This window comes from Pollicipes pollicipes, unplaced genomic scaffold (genome assembly GCF_011947565.3).
Source record: "Pollicipes pollicipes isolate AB1234 unplaced genomic scaffold, Ppol_2.1 Scaffold_4002;HRSCAF=4701_pilon_pilon_pilon, whole genome shotgun sequence".
NCBI lineage: Eukaryota > Metazoa > Arthropoda > Thecostraca > Pollicipedomorpha > Pollicipedidae > Pollicipes > Pollicipes pollicipes.
Window position 1 is genome coordinate 26,122,287 of NW_023596420.1, and position 19,847 is coordinate 26,142,133.

Here is a 19,847-nt window from a genome sequence, read left to right on the forward strand (position 1 = left end):
GGCCACCAACCGAGCCGAGGTTGGCCGTCCTCAGAGCCGGCCAGCCGAGCCGCGGTTGGCCGTCCTCAGAGGCCGCCAGCCGAGCCGAGGTTGGCCGTCCTCAGAGGCCGCCAGCCGAGCCGAGGTTGGCCGTCCTCAGAGCCGGCCAGCCGAGCCGAGGTTGGCCGTCCTCAGAGGCCGCCAGCCGAGCCGAGGTTGGCCGTCCTCAGAGCCGGCCAGCCGAGCCGAGGTTGGCCGTCCTCAGAGGCCGCCAGCCGAGCCGAGGTTGGCCGTCCTCAGAGGCCGCCAGCCGAGCCGGGGTTGGCCGTCCTCAGAGGCCGCCAGCCGAGCCGGGGTTGGCCGTCCTCAGAGGCCGCCAGCCGAGCCGGGGTTGGCCGTCCTCAGGCCGCCAGCCGAGCCGAGGTTGGCCGTCCCCAGAGCCGGCCAGCCGAGCCGAGGTTGGCTGTCACCGCGCCTCCGCTGTCTCGACGGCGGCTCGGCTGACAGGATCCCTGACGCCGGCCTCAGCGCCGCTGACCGCTCCCATCGGAGCCGGCTGCAGGGCTGTAGCCTTTCCGCGGCCGCTGCTGAGCCCTGGTGACCGTCTCAGGGCTGCAGCGTCTCCGCGGCCGCTGCTGAGCCCTGGTGACGGTCCGCGTCTGGAGGCGGCAGCTCCGCGGGAGAGGCGGCCGCCGCCACCACCGGCCGGAACGCTGACAGTGTGGAGGGCAGCTCGGTGCGGCAGCGCGACTCGTGGTCCCTGCGCTCCCGCGCGCGACGGTTCTGGAACCAGATCTTCACCTGGAGGCGCACAGGCGGTGTTAGTGACGGTTCGGGTCACATCAAAACTTCTGGATCGGTATCCGCATGGTAGGCAGTGTTACAGATGCACCTCGTGGCGTCTGAACCCGTGGCGAATTCTAAAGGGAGTACTTGGCATCTGTAAGGGCTTTGAACTAAAATAGCCATCTTGAAGATTATTCTGTGCAGTTCACAGTCCTGCCCTTCGTAAGGCCTGAAGCCCTCTAGTTCCTAAGCTACACGCCCGCGAAGCTGTGCAAACTGTTTCGTGCAGACTATTTCAAGGTCATCCAGTCACGCATGGCACCACAGAAACGTCATACAAATTTTTTCCACCCTATTGGCCATGCGGCGAATCAAGGCCAAAAACAACATAATCGTCGAGTTGTTCACATATCGTTGCGTGAACACGGTTCCCAGATACCACAGCGGCCAATTGGCCCTTAAACAATGTTGTGCAGCCAGTGCTGGCTTCAATCACAGATCACGCTTCGTGCTACATGATATAAAGAGTTGACACGGGTGCTTGCTACTTTGCAAATAAGACTTGTTATCGAATAAGTTACGAATACCTGCCGTAACCGAGTATGTAAATTCAAGGAAACTCCTTAACCTCCCGGAAAATATGGAATAACACCACGAGAAAAGGCCGAAACACGAGCACATAACAATATTTGATTCAGCAAACACCTCCAGCACCTCCACGGCCACATCTCAAGAGATCGAAGTACTACAAGTGAGTGCTAAGATGGCAGTTTCCCACGTCCAGCTTTGCAGCACCTCAACGTCATGCACACGCTTCATGACGCAATCACACATGACGTATTGATGAGCATAGGAAGAAAGAGAGAGATAGAGAAACAGTGGAGTAAAGACATTGTACTGTATAGAGCAGTCTTTACACTTAAAACTACACCTATAGCTATAAGTGAGCTTGTTTCGTTATATCTGATGCTTGCTTCAGCACCTTCAAATGTGGAGCATTCCCTTAACTTAAATGAATCACGTAGGTCTAAAATGAGAAGCACCACCAACTGTCATGTGTACAGTAACCACTCACGAGCATTCGCGCCACGAAACGTAATGTTCAACGCTCATTTTGGTAAGTCATGTTCGTCTTCTTTTTTAGGCACCCGATGATTTTGGGTTAAGGGGCGCTTCGACTTGCTGTGACCATTTTGGTCCTCCCGCCAAAAAATCCTTATCTGAGTAATGCGGGCTGCGTGAGCACCCGAGCAGGTAGACGTAACTTTAATAGGTTTTGGCCAGCGCCGTCGCGTGAGTAGTCGACCGCAACACAGACTGAAAGGACCCACAAAGCGAGGCAGCCGGAGCCGGTGAACCAGAAGCTGGACAGCTCTGGTCACCTGGCGACCAGTGGCGGATGCAGCAAATCACGCTCGGGGGAAACCCATGACAGTTGTCGGTTGAGCGGCCGCACGCGTCCGGTGTGGCACGCCGCTGCGCCACCGGTCCACGCCGGGTGTGTCAGAGCCTGCTGACGGGTCTCCCCACGCGGGCTGGCCTGGCGGCGCCTCTGCCGCGCGCCGCGCCACGCCGGGGCCACATTGTTATTGTGGAGTGGCCAGCTGGGGCGAGCTCGGCCCCCCGGCCGAGGCTGCGCTCTCGCTCCCATCCCTCTGTTGCCGGCTAATCAGCCGTTAGCGCCATAAATAAACCCGCATTGACACACCAGCCCGCGTTCACCTACAACATCAACAGCTCTAATGTACTATAACAAGACGATAATCCCCCTATAAAATTACAGGCGGCGGCCAATGGGACGTGCACCCCCGAGACAAGCGGCAGGCGGTCGGGGATCCGTCGACGAGGCGGCCCGCGCCCGACCGGCGGCGGCTCGAGCGGCCGCTCGGACAGCTCATGCAAAAGGAGGGCCGGCCCGGCCGCTCCGCGTGTGATCCAGATGCCGATAGAGCGCGCGGAATGTGGCTGGTCCACAGCTGAGGAGCCCGATGAGCTGCCACGCGCGGACAAAGCTGACGCGGCCGGCTCTGAATGGGCGCGCCGGTCCTGACCAGGGCCTCGTTCAGGGCGGAAGGACCGCCTGGTAATGGGCCTGTTATCGATCAGCCCTCGTCATCTATAGGACTAACAGCTTACCTCGGGGAATGACGACCCTCAAATATTTCGCACTAGAACCATGGCCATTATCATCGGAGCACCATATGACCCGGGATGTATAAAAAAGAAACATAAGTATGCCAGTAGTTCCAAACCTTTCCGAGCTAAAAGGTCTCATGATGCACCAGGGATATTATTTGGGACTCAGGAATTCATTGGTGATGGCTAAGCACGCTTGACAAACTCGTCGCCGTCGGTTTGGGACGACTGGCAAGTGCGCTTGGAAGTGTGTCATGGACTTTCCAGGCGGCTCGCTTTTTACCAGCATTCCCTTTGCCATAGGGATGGCAGCAAGGCATGTTGACATAGATACCGAAGCGAAACGCATCCAGTCAACACAGGCAGTCAGGTATTTATGGATTATTTTGCAGCTATTGATTCACTTGCTGACAAAAATTATCAGCCACCCCACTTAGGATTGAATGATTTTTTAGAATAGCTAACGCTTCCTCGGATCTGTGGGAGCAGCAAATCCCCCACAGCTGGTACCTGACTGCGTCTGTGGGAAGAGTGAGACTTCCTCCTAAATCGGGACACAGCACGTCCTGCGAGAAGAGTGAGCCCTGGTTTAGGGCTGCCGAGTCCGCAAGAGCAGCGAATTTGAGCACTGGTGCTTGCCCGGGCCTGTAAGAGGATTGTCCTCTTCGAGAGATGGTGCTTACCCAGGCATATAAGATGCGTGTGTCCTCCTCCAGAGGTGGTGCTTACCCGGGCTCGTAAGAGAAGCGTGTACTCCTCCAGAGGTGGTGCTTACCCGAGTCTGTGAGAGGCAGAGGAGCGAGGCCAGCTCTGTGACGTCATAGCTGCTCAGGTACTGCTTGTGGCGAAACTTGTGCTCGAGGAGGGCGATCTGGTGCGTGGAGAAGGGGATGCGAGGGTTGCGGCCCAGCCGCCGCTTCTGGACACCTTCTTTCTTCGGGCCTGAAGTGGACACAACAGATGTTACTGAGGACCGGACACTGTAGCACGTCAGCTGGGACCGGACACTGCAGCAGGTCACCTGGCACCGGACACTGCAGCACGTCACCTGGGACCGGACACTGCAGCACGTCAGCTGGACGGACACTGCAGCAGTCACCTGGCACCGGACACTGCAGCACGTCACCTGAGACCGGACACTGCGGCACGTCACCTGGCACCGGACACTGCAGCAGGTCACCTGGGACCGGACACTGCAGCACGTCACCTGGCACCGGACACTGCAGCAGTCACTGGACCGGACACTGCAGCACGTCACTGGCACCGGACACTGCAGCACGTCACATGGGACCGGAACTGCAGCACGTCATGGACCGGCACTGCAGCACGTCACCTGAGACCGGACACTGCAGCACGTCACATGGACCGGACACTGCAGCACGTCACCTGGCACCGGACACTGCAGCACGTCACTGGGACCGGACACTGCAGCACGTCACCTGAGACCGGACACTGCAGCACGTCACCTGGGCACCGGACACTGCAGCCGTCACCTGGCACCGGACACTGCAGCACGTCACATGGGACCGGACACTGCAGCACGTCACCTGAGACCGGACACTGCAGCACGTCACCTGGCACCGGACACTGCAGCACGTCACCTGCACCGGACACTGCAGCACGTCACATGGGACCGGACACTGCAGCACGTCACCTGAGACCGGACACTGCAGCACGTCACCTGGCACCGGACACTGCAGCACGTCACTGGACCGGACACTGCAGCACGTCACTGACCGGACACTGCAGCACGTCACCTGAGACCGGACACTGCAGCACGTCACCTGGCACCGGACACTGCAGCACGTCACCTGGCACCGGACACTGCAGCACGTCACATGGACCGGACCTGCAGCACGTCACCTGAGACGGACACTGCAGCACGTCACCTGGCACCGGACACTGCAGCACGTCACCTGGCACCGGACACTGCAGCACGTCACATGGACCGGACACTGCACAGCACGTCACCTGAGACCGGACACTGCAGCCACGTCACTGGCACCGGACACTGCAGCACGTCACCTGGACCGGACACTGCAGCACGTCAATGGGACCGGACACTGCAGCACGTCACCTGAGACCGGACACTGCAGCACGTCCCTGGACACGGACACTGCAGCACGTCACCTGGCACCGGACACTGCAGCACGTCACATGGACCGGACACTGCAGCACGTCACCTGAGACCGGACACTGCAGCAGTCACCTGGACCGGACACTGCAGCACGTCACTGGCACCGACATGCAGCACGTCACATGGGACCGGACACTGCAGCAACGTCACCTGAGACCGGACACTGCAGCACGTCACCTGGCACCGGACACTGCAGCACGTCACCTGGCACCGGACACTGCAGCACGTCACATGGGACCGGACACTGCAGCACGTCACCTGAGACCGGACACTGCAGCACGTCACCTGGGACCGGACACTGCAGCACGTCACCTGGCACCGGACACTGCAGCACGTCATGGGACCGGACACTGCAGCACGTCACCTGAGACCGGACACTGCAGCACGTCACTGGCACCGGACACTGCAGCAGGTCACATGGGACCGGACACTGCAGCACGTCACCTGAGCACCGAACACTGCGCACGTCCTGAGACCGGACACTGCAGCACGTCACCTGAGACCGGACACTGCAGCAGTCCACATGGACCGGACACTGCAGCACGTCACCTGGCCACCGGACACTGCAACGTCACCTGGCACCGGACACTGCAGCACGTCACCTGGCACCGGACACTGCAGCACGTCACATGGACCGGACACTGCAGGCACGTCACCTGAGGACCGGACACTGCAGCACGTCACCTGAGACCGGACACTGCACAGCACGTCACCTGGCACCGGACACTGCAGCAGTCACATGGACCGGACACTGCAGCACGTCACCATGGGACCGGACACTGCAGCACGTCACCTGAAAACCGGACACTGCAGCACGTCACCTGGCACCGGACACTGCAGCACGTCACCCACTACCTCACCGGACACCGCGATACCCAGTGCTTGCGGCCGTGCGTGCGTGCGTCCGTGCGTGCGTACGTGTTTGGCTGAGGGTATGAGTCCGTGAGCTGAGCAGTGCAAAACATGGAGCCTATAAAGAATGCCTAAAGGAGCTCTGACCGGAACGGGGTAGTAAGCAGATCGAGCCGGAGTCTCCCGGAAGTTATTCGCCCCGTCGACATACCATCTAGATCAACATTCGGTACGCTACGGGGTCGAAAGACGTGGAATAAGAATATTTGATCGAAAACATGGGAAATATCTGTTCGCAGTGATCTTTATGTACCATTGCTAACATTACCACTACCCAGTCAGGGTTTGACTGAAAATTCGGCAACGAGATGTTCCAAAGGAATTAATGCCACTCAACGAGATTGGTTAGCAACAGGCATTCTTAGCAGTCTCATTGGAACATGCTTTTCAAGTTGAACAGTCGACCTGCCAGCTCGACCGTCGGTCCATTTTCAAGCCAGAAGCTTTGAAACCACTGGTTGCAACTCCATGCGCATGTCTGCAAAAAGAAGAATAGCTCTTTTAAAGACGCGCCAAACTATTTCCATGTCACGTGCAAACTACTTGAAATGATACTGTTTTCCTGCAACATCACGGTTACCAATCATTTTGTTTGTTTTTGTGTCAGGAGCAATATTTTTAGTTAACACCTGCATCGGTACAGTTTCAGCATACCCCGCGACTGCTTTATGTTGTCAGTATTTTTCTTTTTTACGCCGCAATAATTCTGCTAAACTACGGGCAATGACATGGATATCCTGACAGCCGAGAAGGCTGTAATGGAGCTGTCATGATGGTGTCTTCGTCCGTGGCATTGCGGCCAGACAGAGCTTAAGTGACAATTGTGAGCTGTTTGGTTATAGCTGCGGGCCTAAAGCCGCTCCTGGGAATTAAACATTTTGCCTGTTTTATGAGAAATAAACCAACACTTTTTAGTGCACGCAACTGCCTGACATTCCAAGTAGCATTTGAAAGTTGCCAAACATTTCCAGAATGCGAACTGCAAGTGACCCGAGACAGGATTGTCGGAGAGAGAGAACAAAGACAGGATATTCGGAGAGAGAAAAAAAGCAATCATGCCGTCACAGATGGGCGGCATAGATGTGTGAACAGGTCACAAGCGCTCGAGCGCAAACCTTGGATCCGCTGGTCTTCGTCAGATCTCAGCAATCTGCGCAGTTGAGAAACCGCAGCCAAGTGTGGGTACGGAATGAGCATACGCACTCGCAGCGTTCCACAAATATTTGGCTAGCTCCACGCTGTTCAACCCATGAGGACGAATAGTAACGGTAGGGACGGATGTATTCGACGTGACAAATAGACGATGTCCCATTTTAATCCTCTTACCACCCTCTACTAATCGTCTTACTTCTGCCTTCTTACTGACCAAGAACATGGTTCACATAGCTGTGCAGCATTTGCACGTTACTGAGTCTCAGAGCACCGACCCAGTTCGCTCACTATGACTTGAGCTGCGTGACTACATTGTCGGCCCATGTCTCCGTCGACGACGACAAGGGCTGATGCCTCCACAGCCGCCAATCCTCATCACGCCATCCCATGTGCCGCCTGCCTGCGGGCGGGCGGTGTCGCAGATTGACCCGACCCGCCCCGAGCCGGTCTGACCTGGCCTGGTCCGACCCAAACCGCCTCGAGTCGGTCTGACCTGGCCTGGTCCGACCCCAAACTGACCCGACCTGGCCTGGCTTGGCCTGACCTGACCTGACCTGGCCTGGTCCGACCCAAACCGACCCGACCTGGCCTGGCCAGGTCCGACCCCAAACCGACCCGACCTGACCCGGCCTGGTCCGACCCAAACCGACCCGACCTGGCCTGGCTTGGCCTGACCTGACCTGACCTGGCCTGGTCCGACCAGACCGACCCGACCTGACCTGACCTGACCTGACCTGACCTGACCTGGCCCGACCCGACCCGACGGGCGGCACGTGGTCGGCGGCCGACTGGCCACGCGCTGGCCGCGCCAACCCGCATTCCGGCCGATGCGTGGCGGCCAGCAGGCCGGGAGGCGGCCGCCGGCCCGTGCGGTATGCAGATGACACGGACCGCCCGGACGCACAACCGATGCCGGCCGGCGATAGGGCCGGCGCCTTTTGTAACGCGCACCGCCCAGATAATCATAATGCACCGACGTCGGTGCCGCGCGCAAGAACTCTCAAATTGAGCTTTTGCCCGGCGGCGTCCGCGCGCGCAATCATCCATAAAATGCCAAAAAATTCAGCCACTTATCGTCAACAGTCGGCGGCCGATAACATCGCGGCGCCTCAGTAATCGGATTACAATACTCTTGGGCTTACGCTTTCACGAAACTGGCACGCTTCCATCTCGCGACGTTGTCATGGCCACATGGATGAGCTATGAGAGAAAAGTCTCATAGCTCTCTGGATAACCGATATTGGACAATAGTTGATGCGCACACGAACGTAGTGAGCGTGAATAGCGGTCGTAATTATTCCATATAAGTCGGCCGATGGGTCAGCTTTGCTCTCTGGCCGTAGAATCACCATCGGCCCATCGAAAACAAAACCAGCCTAAATTACAGAATATGTAAAAAGGTGGATTTTCTCTTCTACGCATCCCACTGCTTAAGTATCAATGTTGCTGCATCATATCATTGACAGCAATGGACGAATGGCCCCAGACGGCAAGGGCCAGGACCCGTCAGCTCAGTACAGTGTCGGTGATCAGTAGGCAGTGAAGGCCGGCCACGTCCGTCGGCGGCACTCGTCAACCAGTCGTCGGCGACCACCGATTACATCTGTAACCATGGTGACTGGCCGGGCGCCGTCCCCACATCGCTGGCACATCATCGCCGTCCCCGCACCGCTGGCACATCAGCGCCGTCCCCACATCGCTGGCACATCAGCGCCGTCCCCACATCGCTGGCACATCAGCGCCGTCCCCACATCGCTGGCACATCAGCGCCGTCCTCACATCGCCGGCACATCATCGCCGTCCTCACATCGCTGGCACATCAGCGCCGTCCCCACATCGCTTGCACATCATCGCCGTCCCCACATCGCTGGCACATCATCGCCGTCCCCATATCGCCCCTGCACCACCACCCGGCGCTTCACAACATGAAAGGGCTTTTTAAAATTATTATAGTTTAAGCAAAGTGACTGTGAATCTCAACACCAACAGCCTTTCTTCACAGAATGCGCACAGTTCACAGCTTAAGTACATCTCTCGTGCTGTCTAAACGAGGTCCGGGCATTGACATGACAGCAATTCTGGTGTTTAAGTGTTTCACTACAGCCGAGGAGGACAAATAAAGCATTTTTACTGGTATACTAAGCCTGTGGTTGGGTACGCGGAGCAAATGAGCGGCATCGTTTCAAAACGAGACAGCAACAGCACGCATCTAGGCCTCCTGGATATTTGGTTAGTCTCTTGATGGGCAAAATGCTACAAACCTAATAAATTGGAACAGTCGAGGGTGACAGATTGTTCGAAAGGAGCCAGCACAAACATGCCTTGCATGCGCAATTTAAAAAAAACTCACGTTAATTTTAGGCTCTACAACATGTGTGTCGAACATAACATTGCCACGACACAGGGCGCGTCGCAAAGGGTAGATCACGTGAGGCGTTTGAATGAGCTCTGCGTAGTCTGTGTACATCACAGCATTTGTGTGCTCTTCAGGCACAACGCATTTCTCTCTGGTTGATCATACCAACGGACGAAGCAGCGGGCGTAAGCCATCCCGTCGGCAACAGGATGTTCTGGATGAGCCGCAGCACGGGGGCTGCGCTACAGACCGCACCATCAGTAGTGAAGGACTGGGTAAGAGACATATCGTGATGCTCCGGGAAAAAGAGAAAAAAAGGGAAAATAAAAAAGCGATGGAAAGACAGAGAGCAAGGGAACAAAGGGAACCAAGACGCTTGATAAACACACTTCGACTCGCAAGTCGAGACTCGACTTCGACACTGAGTTCGACTCCGGCACTGTCAAGAGCTGAATACATCATGGGCGAACATGTATTCAGGTCACCCTGTATAAACGGTATAGCCTCACATAGAGAGTCTGTTGGTTCCTCTTATGACTTTGCGAGCCCGACACTGGTGTATTGTCAAACCGAGATTTGGCGTCCCAATCGGGAGACCCATCTCAGTGTTCCAAGTGCCCCTCGCACGTTTAGCATCATTGCGCCTGCACAACTGGGAATCATCACACACACACACACACAAACACACACACACACACACACACACACACACACACACACACACACACACACACACACACACACACACACACACACACACACACACACACACACACACACACACACACACACACCACACACACACACACACACACACACACACACACACACACACACACACACACACACACACACACACACACAACACACACACACACACACACACACACACACACACACACACACACACACACACACACACACACCACACACACCACCAACACACACACACACACACACACACACACACACACACACACACACAACACAACACACCAATCTCCCCGCATTGTGATATCACGGCTTTCTGTCTAGCATTGGCGTGTGTCTAGCTGCATTACGTTATTGTGTGGCGGGCGCCACCTTTTTCAAAGACTCCGACTGAATCTTTTAAATGGATGAATTTCTCGGCTGAGCATCCACGCTCCCGGGCTGGTTGTTGCGTGATCCTTGATCCCACCATCCGAACATAAAATTCCGGGTCAAGGCAGAACTTTTCGAGAGAGCGTAACATGCCGTAATGCTCTGCCTGGCCCAATCACGCCGAACAGTGAGCAATCAGGTCAGCCTCTCTCACCTCACCTTACCGAAAGAGTGGCCGCTGGCACCGGCCCGTGGCAAGCGTTTGGCGCGATACTTTCTTCACTGTTCACTGCTGTGACCGTGCAATCTACTTCCGTTGCGAAGGTCGTGCAGTTCAGTTTTATTTAACATAGATACATCTTGATAGTGCAAGGGTTTACAATTCTTATATTAGCAGCTTGTCTCTAGATGTCAGGCCGTATCACTCTGCATAAAACGGTCTTTTTGCACCTCGGGTCACAATCAATAATCGAAAATCGGCACTGTTTTTGTTAATTACAGCCGGTCGATTGAACGAGTCAAGTTACATGGCATTATTAGCTTTTCAAAAATTCAACTCGTCATCGACACCAATTCCGGTTACTCGGCAAAATCCGCTTTACATCAGCCGGCCTTGTGCTGATCTTAAGCTTGCCCACTGAGCTGCTGCGGAAGGATTATCTGTGCACACCCGCTGCGCACAGTGCAATCTCCTGCCAGCTGCAGCCGCCTGCAGGCGCCCAGCAGCCGTCCGAGACCTCCCGTCAGTGCGCGGCCATGATCAGCTCAGTGTGCACCGCCGGCATTCTCCTGCAGGTAGCTGTACCCATCTGTGAGGCGCTTGGGCAATGTGTAATGATTTTGGTCACAATATCCTATTTCAGTCGGAACGTCAACAGTGCGGACACATTCCGTCACAAGCGCGGTTGTAGTCACTGTGGTCTCGGAGCATCCTACATTACGTGACATGTGCCCGTTTAATCAGAGAATACCCGACACCGGCCTTTAGGTACCCTTCTGTACAACGAGCTAACGATCAGATAATGGTAATAACTGCGGCCACGGAATACTTGGCCAGTTTGTGATATTTCATCATATAACGGATCGTTACTCCAAATGACACATTCCTGTACATTACCGTCGTGGGGGTGTGCCACAAGAGCACATTAGTACATTACTACATAGAGCACATTAGAGGCGGCACAAGAAAGGCTTGTTTGAACGCTCAACTATATTCTCATACGTGGGGGTCAAAGAGAAGAGGAATGCGTGTTTCTTGACGGAAAGTGAAGATTCTTTCATGGGTGCCTGAGGCGTCTTTCATGACGTGAGAGCGTGCTGTGGTACTTCGGGGCACTCGCAGCTGGGAAAAATATCCCCAGATATCGGTGTACGATGCAAAGCGTTCTGCCCATTTCGTTTTATGGCATTCCATTGTGTCTTGCATGCCTTCACTTTCGATCTAGTGACGCATTATTCGGCCAAGAAGCCCATCATCATTTAACTAGTACTCCATCATTCTGTACCCACTTTGAAATCAACTGAGCTGATAGCTATTTAAGATCTGGCCAAACGCCACTGCCAAATGCGTTCTAAAATCACCGCTTGGTCCCAAATCCTTGCAACCTTCGGACATCGTTGCAACAACGGGTAAGCTCCGACCGTTAACTATAAGCTGGCTTCACGGTCGGCCCAGCGGGGGCTCCGTCCGAACACCCCGACAATCCCCAGAGAACGCCCGTGGTGCGGGCTGCGTCGGGGGTCTCCCACGATGTTTGCAGCATTGCCCCATCGCTCACTTTCCTCTTTAAACCCTCAGTCCTGGACTGGCGACTGCTGGCAGATAAGGATCAGATCCAAAACCAACCCGCAATTGATGAGAGAAGTTAATACGAGGTAGTCAGAATACTAGGCAGCCTTTACTGGCGCTATAACTCGGAATCTACGCAAAGTACGTCACCAGTTTGGTCTCAGGAACTGACAACACAATGTGTATTTGTGATTTTTTGGGGACAAGTTTCAACATGGTAGCAGACAGAATAGTTCACCTTTCAAAAAATATCCTTTGTTTACATCGAAGCCATGCAAAACCGGTTGGTATCTGCGAAAACAGGTTTAAACTGTGCCGGAAACACTTCGATAATGTCATTTCCTTGGCAATGCCTAGAACGTGTATCCCTGGGTTGGTGCAACACTGCTTTACTGCGAGTTCTCAGGAACTACACCAACCAGCCGTTTTATAGCCATTCTAGATCCTGCTTGCATATTTCAACAAATCCGAAAATATAGGTTGCCGGCCATCCGCCACGCGTTATTTTCTTTGAGAGCACCCGACCTCTTTGTCCGGTGGTCGCTGAGGTGTTGATGCATGCCGTCATCGATAAATGAATCATGCGTCATCGATACCCGTGGTCTTTCTGAAGGGCTTCAAACACCTAGTTTGCATGAGGCCAAAGTTTGAAAATGAAGGAACATTTGTCTTGACAACAGCGAAATCATGAATCGAGTGCCCCTCCGCTGACGGCGCAGTGCACAGCCGCTGTACCGCATGGGGAGGGGGGGGGGGGGAGGGGACGCCGGGGTGAGGCTGACCACTGCTGGAAAGGCAGAGACGGGGAGGCCGGCTGGTCCCGTGTAGCTGAAGCGGTCAGTTCACTCAGGGGGGGGGGGGGGGGCACCGCTCGGGACTTTCCTGGCCCAGACGCATGACACATCTACGCCGCATGATCACTGTGTGGAGTGGAGCCACCACTCTCATCACACACGGGTTAGTAGCCCCGGGGTCCGACCCATTATCCAGCCGCGCTGACCATGGGCTTATAGCACAACAGTGCGTTGGGGTAGCTTTCGCCAATGACAATGTCCATAACAAGGCTTCACACTTTATTCCCTGCACGCCGCGGTGCGCACAATGTCGGAAAACTGCCGGCTCTTGGATCTGACGGCGTCGTTGACCTGTTCCAGGTGTTGGGTCTGGCGCACGGGATGCCGCGGCCCGCGGCACCTGACCTAGACACAGCGCCCAGCTACTCCATAAACATCAACGTGATGATTCCTCACGACAAGACCCAAGAGAGCAGCAATGCCTCTGATGGCGGCCAGCCGCATATCAGCATCAGCATCACCATCTCTAACGTGAGGCCGTACTACCTCCCTCCTCCTCCGACTCCAGTGCCCACTGAAGGGGTTGCTTTTGCTGCGGTGCAGCCTGGCTGCGCCTCCGGGCTGTCGCCGTGCGGCTTCGGCGAATGCTGTTTCAGCGTGTCGAGCGACAATACCTGCCCACCGGGCACAGCCGCGGTAGACGGCGGCTGCTTGGGGTTCAACTGACATGCGACAGCCACGGAGCGACAGAGCGACGGAGCGATGGAGCGACAGCCAGGGGACCGCGACACGCTCACGCCAAGTGGTGCACACAAAGCGTCAGTCAAGGGTGACAGCGATGCACCAGTCTACATGGCCGATATTCAGTCGTAAGGACATCCAAAAATGGCACAGACCCACAAAGCACGTAAGGTACCCGTGGATTGTTGCGTGCTAAAATACTGCAACTGGTGAAGACGTACCGTGTTGCACGTCTCACAAGTAAATTGTGGTGCAGAGACCGGCTCCACATAAAACAGTGGTTTCAAGATGCAAACCTGCATCTGGAAACATGCTAAGTATTGTCACTACTGCACCTGTATACTATTTTCTACTCGTGCGGGTCTTGTGGTGGTGCCTTGGACATTTCTTGTTTTGCAAACTAGTCCATAAGTCTGCACCAACATAACTGTTTCAAGAGGCCGACAGCTAAGGAAAAAAGAAGAAAAGGGGACCTGATATACGACAAAGTGATTTGGGAACGCATGGAGGAGTTGCCCCATGCAAGAAGATGCTTCCATACGAGATGTGCAGGAATCGGTTGACTTCAAGGCATGGAGTCGCCGCAGCGGTCGTCTGTGGATTGGACTAACACATTTGTGGCGTGAGTGATAATAAGATAAAAAAAATGTGCAGGCAGCGTTCCTGGTTTTGAATATAAAAATCATCTACTTTTGTGTTCAAATGCATTCAGCGTAAGGTGTGTCGGTGCGTACGTTATGCCGGGTGAGGTAGCGCGACGAACTTGATATAATCGTTGTGCACACCAGTAATCAACCATCAGGACAACCAAATCATCAGTAGATTGCCCCTCATCCATCCACTTCACCCTACTGGGCACTCGGTGAAAAATGCGCGATTTGTTGGATCTTAGAGAGCGTGGAACAAGTGTAGTTCATGCGATGCTAAGAAAAAACGGATTGCTAGGCCGGAAACATGTCCCTTTAAGGAAGGCTTCATGCAAAAAACATTCTAGTGTACACAACGTGCGAGGCGCTCTAAGCAGTGGTTACCTTACGCCACAGGCAGATGTCACGTTCAACGGTTTTGACCGTGCGAAGTGGTATATCTGTCTGTCAGGACTGATGCAATTTCAAATAAAACTTAAACACCACATTGCAGCATATAGGTATGTAATAAAAAAACATGCGTGTGTATGTCTGTGCATATATATGTATATATATATATATATATATATATATATATATATATATATATATATATATATATATATATATATATATATATATATATATATATATGTATATATATGTATATTTATATATATTTACATATATGTGTGTATATATATGCTGTATATATATATATATATATATATATATATATATATATATATATATATATATATATGCATATATATACACACACATATATGTAAATATATATAACTATACACATATATATATATACATATATATATATACATATATATATATATATATATATACATATATATATATACATATATATATATACATATATAACTATATGTATATACATATATATATATAAACATATATATATAAATGCATATATATATATATATATATGTATATATATGTGTATATATATAGTTGATCAAAGTTGGTAGAACATCCTTGTTTCACGGCATGGGTAAAAAACATGACGTAATCGAGCTCGATTGACCTCAACTTCGCTCAGCAAACTAAAAAGGAAGGTACCAAAGTTTGATATATATCCTCTGCTAACGTTTCGGAACTACCTACATTTTTGGAATGTGTTAAAGCGATTGTCAGCATCCTACACAAATGGACGAAGGTTTCAAAAATATAACACAAACCTGTATGCCTTTTTATTCTCTCCGATGACTCATCATGATGACACATAAATAGATCAGACAAACCAGTCTTGTCAAAAACACGCAATGCTGTTCCCCAATCCATTTGAAATGTCTTCTTCTCATGCCCATAGCAATAAAGTGGCACACAACTTAATTTCCTTATAACTGACGGAGCAGCCTTGCTATCGTGGAGAGACTCACGCACCAAAAGCAAGACTGTTCTCGGTGGTTTCATAAAATGTTTACATTTTTGGAGAGGAATCTTCGAATCACTTCCATTAGCGTTATGACCACATCTCGATATAGCCACGTAACATTGCACCGACCAGAAAGAGCTAGCATACAGTACATGGGAGAAAACACGAAAGACACTCAAATACACGTCACCAAAAGTAGAAGCATTTTAGGACCTGTAATGAACAACATTTGCTGATGGTGTTTAAGCGTCTCCACATTTGGGCAGGCCCCTTCATGATTCAATAAGCAAATAAAGTCGTGTGGCGCTTTAACCTTTACAGGGTCGGGGAGCCCCCGATAAAAAGAACCAACTACGTTTTAGCAAAATATGTCTCAGCTGCACATGTCATGTTTCACTTGTGAAATATTTCCAGAAAAGCAGTGGGGGCCCAACTCTTTCCGAGCCCACCATACCTAACTAAAAACTTATCACATTTTTTGCAACCGTTCGTACTTTGGAGACTTTTGATTGTGTTAGCAGCCAATAAAGAATATGTCAATACAGAGGGTGCTCGATGATGTACATGCCCAAGGTAGCAGTGTCCATGCAACAGGGCCGTAGTCCATCCATATGGGATTAGCGAAACAATTGCACGTAGCATTGCTTGTAACTTGGGCTACTATGATCCTGATCAGTAACTGATGCAATCAATGTGTTCACCATATCTTTAATTTCGTTATTTCAGTCACAAGACTGAATCACCGCAAAAACTGTGAATATTCTGATTGCATATTGCCTGCATCAAATAGGACTATACATCTGTTTTATTTCACGACCGTACCTGCTCCGGCTCAGGTCACGTGCTGCGATCGAGGCCGGTTTAGACAACGGCGACACATGCCACGTCGTCAACGCAGAGCTATGCTCGCCTGTCTTCCGAATCACCCCCAAGTGATGGGGTGGGTTTGAGTCGCTCAAGGCGATCGTTTTTTGCTGCTGACTGGGGTGGCCTGTGGCCGGTAGCAGCGGATGTGCGATATGTCAGAGGGCAGAATGCACATACCGCGTCACGCATTGCAGCCCGTTGAGCTTTCGCACGTTAAGCCATGGTCGCACCGTCTTTGATCCGGAAATTCGCAGTCGGATGGCGGGATCAGGGCTCACGCGGCACATTCCGCGTGATCAGCGGTTGATGAGTGCCTCGCGTCTAGAAGGCGTGGCAGATGGGTCGGGCCGCTCAAATGTAATTTCCCTTAGGCATAGTTCGCGTGAGATTCACTGGAGCTGTGACCTTGCTCGCAATAACAACTCAGTGCAGCCATTTCTTTGGAACGTATATCACGCGACGAATGCACGCTATGTGGCATCTGAACGGCGGACGTGTGAGTTGGAGATGTCGTTTACCGAAGGTGTCTGGCTTCGTTTCCGTGTAATGATAATGATTTGGAGTTTTGGACACGTTGGCTGCAAACGGTCATGCAGCGCCCATGACGATGTGATGATGATTTCAAAGACCATGCGTGGCTTTTGACACCATCTATGTAACAACTGGCAACTCCATGCTATTGCCTCGTTCGTGTCGCACCAGTCGTGGTGCGACGAGCGATGCGTGACTTTCTGGTTGGCGACCAAGGCCAAGAAAAACATGATTGTCAGGTCGTTCATATTTGGAGTTTGTGAGAACGATTTCCAGACATAATGGCAGTCAACTGACTTCCAATCCATGTTGTGTAAGGTACGATGACGCCATCAAACAATGAAGTATTGAGCATATTCACTGAATAGAGACATTGTGTTCTCCAGAGCAGTACGCAAGTAGGCCTTCTGGATATGTGGTTGCTTTCTTGAATTACGAAATGCTACAAACCTAAGGAAGAAGAATGGTCCAGGGTGATGGCTCGCTCGAATCAAGAAAGGAGGCCGGGACGAACAAGTCATCACGGAGCCCGACAGAAGGAGCCAGCCCAGGCAAGTCTTGCATGCGGAATTTAAGAAAGCTAACATTGATTTTAGGCCCTACAACATGTGTGTCGAACATGACATTGCCATGACACAGGATGCATTGCAAGGGGTGGATCGCGCGAGGCGGTTAAATGAGATCTGTGCGGTCTGTGTACATCACAGCCTTTGTGTGGTTTTCAGACACAACGCATTTCTTTCTGGTTGATCATAGCAACACACAAAGAAACCGGCGTAAGCCATCCAGTCGCTAACAGGATATGCTGGATGAGCCGCAGCACGGGGGCTGCGCTGCAAGCCGCGCCATCAGTAGCAAAGGACTGGGTAAGAGACATATCGTGATGCTCCGGGAAAAAAGAGAAAACAAGGGAAAAGAAAAAAGCGGTAGAAGGGCGGAGAGCAATGGGACACAGGGGACCAAGACGCTTGATAAACACAATTGTCACTGTCGAGAGCTGAATGCATCATGAGCGAACTTGTATCCAGGTCACGCCGTGTAAACAGTACAGCCTCACATAGAGAGTCTGTTGGTTAGTCTTTTTATGATTTTGCGAACCCGACACTGGTGTATTGTCAAACCGAGATTTGGCGTCCCAATTGGGAGACCCATCTCAGTGTTCCAGGTGCCCTTCGCACGTTTAGCATCATTGCGTTTGCACAACTGGGAGTCATCAGACACACACACACACGCACACACACACACGCACACACACATACACACACACACACACATACACACACACACACACACACACACACACACACACACACACACACACACACACACACACACACACACACACACACACACACACACACACACACACACACACACACACACACACACACACACACACACACACACACACACACACACACACACACACACACACACACACACACACACACACACACACACACACACACACACACACACACACACACACACACACACACACACACACACACACACTGCTTTCCACACAATGATATCACAATAGCTTTATGAACAGCTTTGGTGTGTGTCTAGCTGTATTACGTTAATGTGGGGTGAACGTAATTTTCTTTAAAGACCTGGTCTGATTCTTTTGAATGGATGAATTTCTGGGGTGATAGCCACGATCAGGACAGCTCGTTACGGCAGCCTTCATCCCACCATCCGAACGTAAAATTCAGGGCCAAAGTATACTTCTTTCGAGAAAGCGTAACGTGCCGTAGTGCTCTGCCTGTCCCACCCCGCTCTCTGACCTCACCTGACCGGCAAAGAGGCCGCTGACACCGGCGGCGGCAAAGCGTTTGGCTCGACACTTTACTGACTGGTCACTGTGGTGACCGTACGGTCAGCAACACTTATCTTCTATGCTCTTTCAAGTATCTACTTCCGTTGGTAAGGTTGTGCATTTCAGTTTTATTTTACAGATGTACATCCTGTTAGTGTAAGGGCTTCGATTTTTATAGTATCTGGTCTCTACATGTCAGACTGTATCATTCTGCATAAAATGGTCTTTTTGCACCTCGGGTCACAATCAATAATCGAAAATCGGCACCGTTTTTGTTCATTACAGCCGGTCGATTGAACGAGTCAAGTTACATGGCATTAATAGCTTTTCAAAAAATTCAACTCGTCATCGACACCAATTCCGGTTACTCGGCAAAATCCACTTTACATCAGCCGGCCTTGCGCTGATCTTAAGCTTGCCCATTGAGCTGCTGCGGAAGGATTATCTGTGCACACCCGCTCTGCCCAGTGCAGTCTCCTGCCAGCTGCAACCGCCTGCAGGCGCCCAGCAGCCGTCCGAGACCTCCCGCCAGTGCGCCGCCATGATCAGCTCAGTGTGCACCGTGGGCATTCTCCTGCAGGTACGCTGTACCCATCTGTGAGGCGCTTAGGCAATGTGTAATGATTTTGGTCACAATATCCCACTTCAGTCGGAACGTCACCAGTGCGGACATATCCCCTCACAAGCGCGGTTGTAGTCACAGTGGTCTCGGTGGTCTCGGATAA

General features: G+C 52.3%; 1 protein-coding gene across 1 annotated transcript in view; it reads right to left on the minus strand.

Moving 5' to 3' along the window:
- Positions 1 to 585: 585 nt before the first annotated feature.
- The window catches only part of LOC119094291 (homeobox protein MSX-1), a 57,357-nt gene continuing 38,095 nt past the window's right edge, over positions 586 to 19,847 (minus strand). Inside the window, exons 3-4 of the mRNA XM_037217364.1 lie at positions 3,677 to 3,843; positions 586 to 780 (exon numbers count right to left, since the gene is read on the minus strand). Of these exons, the coding sequence (XP_037073259.1) occupies positions 586 to 780; positions 3,677 to 3,843 (362 nt within the window). The remainder of the gene's footprint in view (positions 781 to 3,676; positions 3,844 to 19,847) is intronic.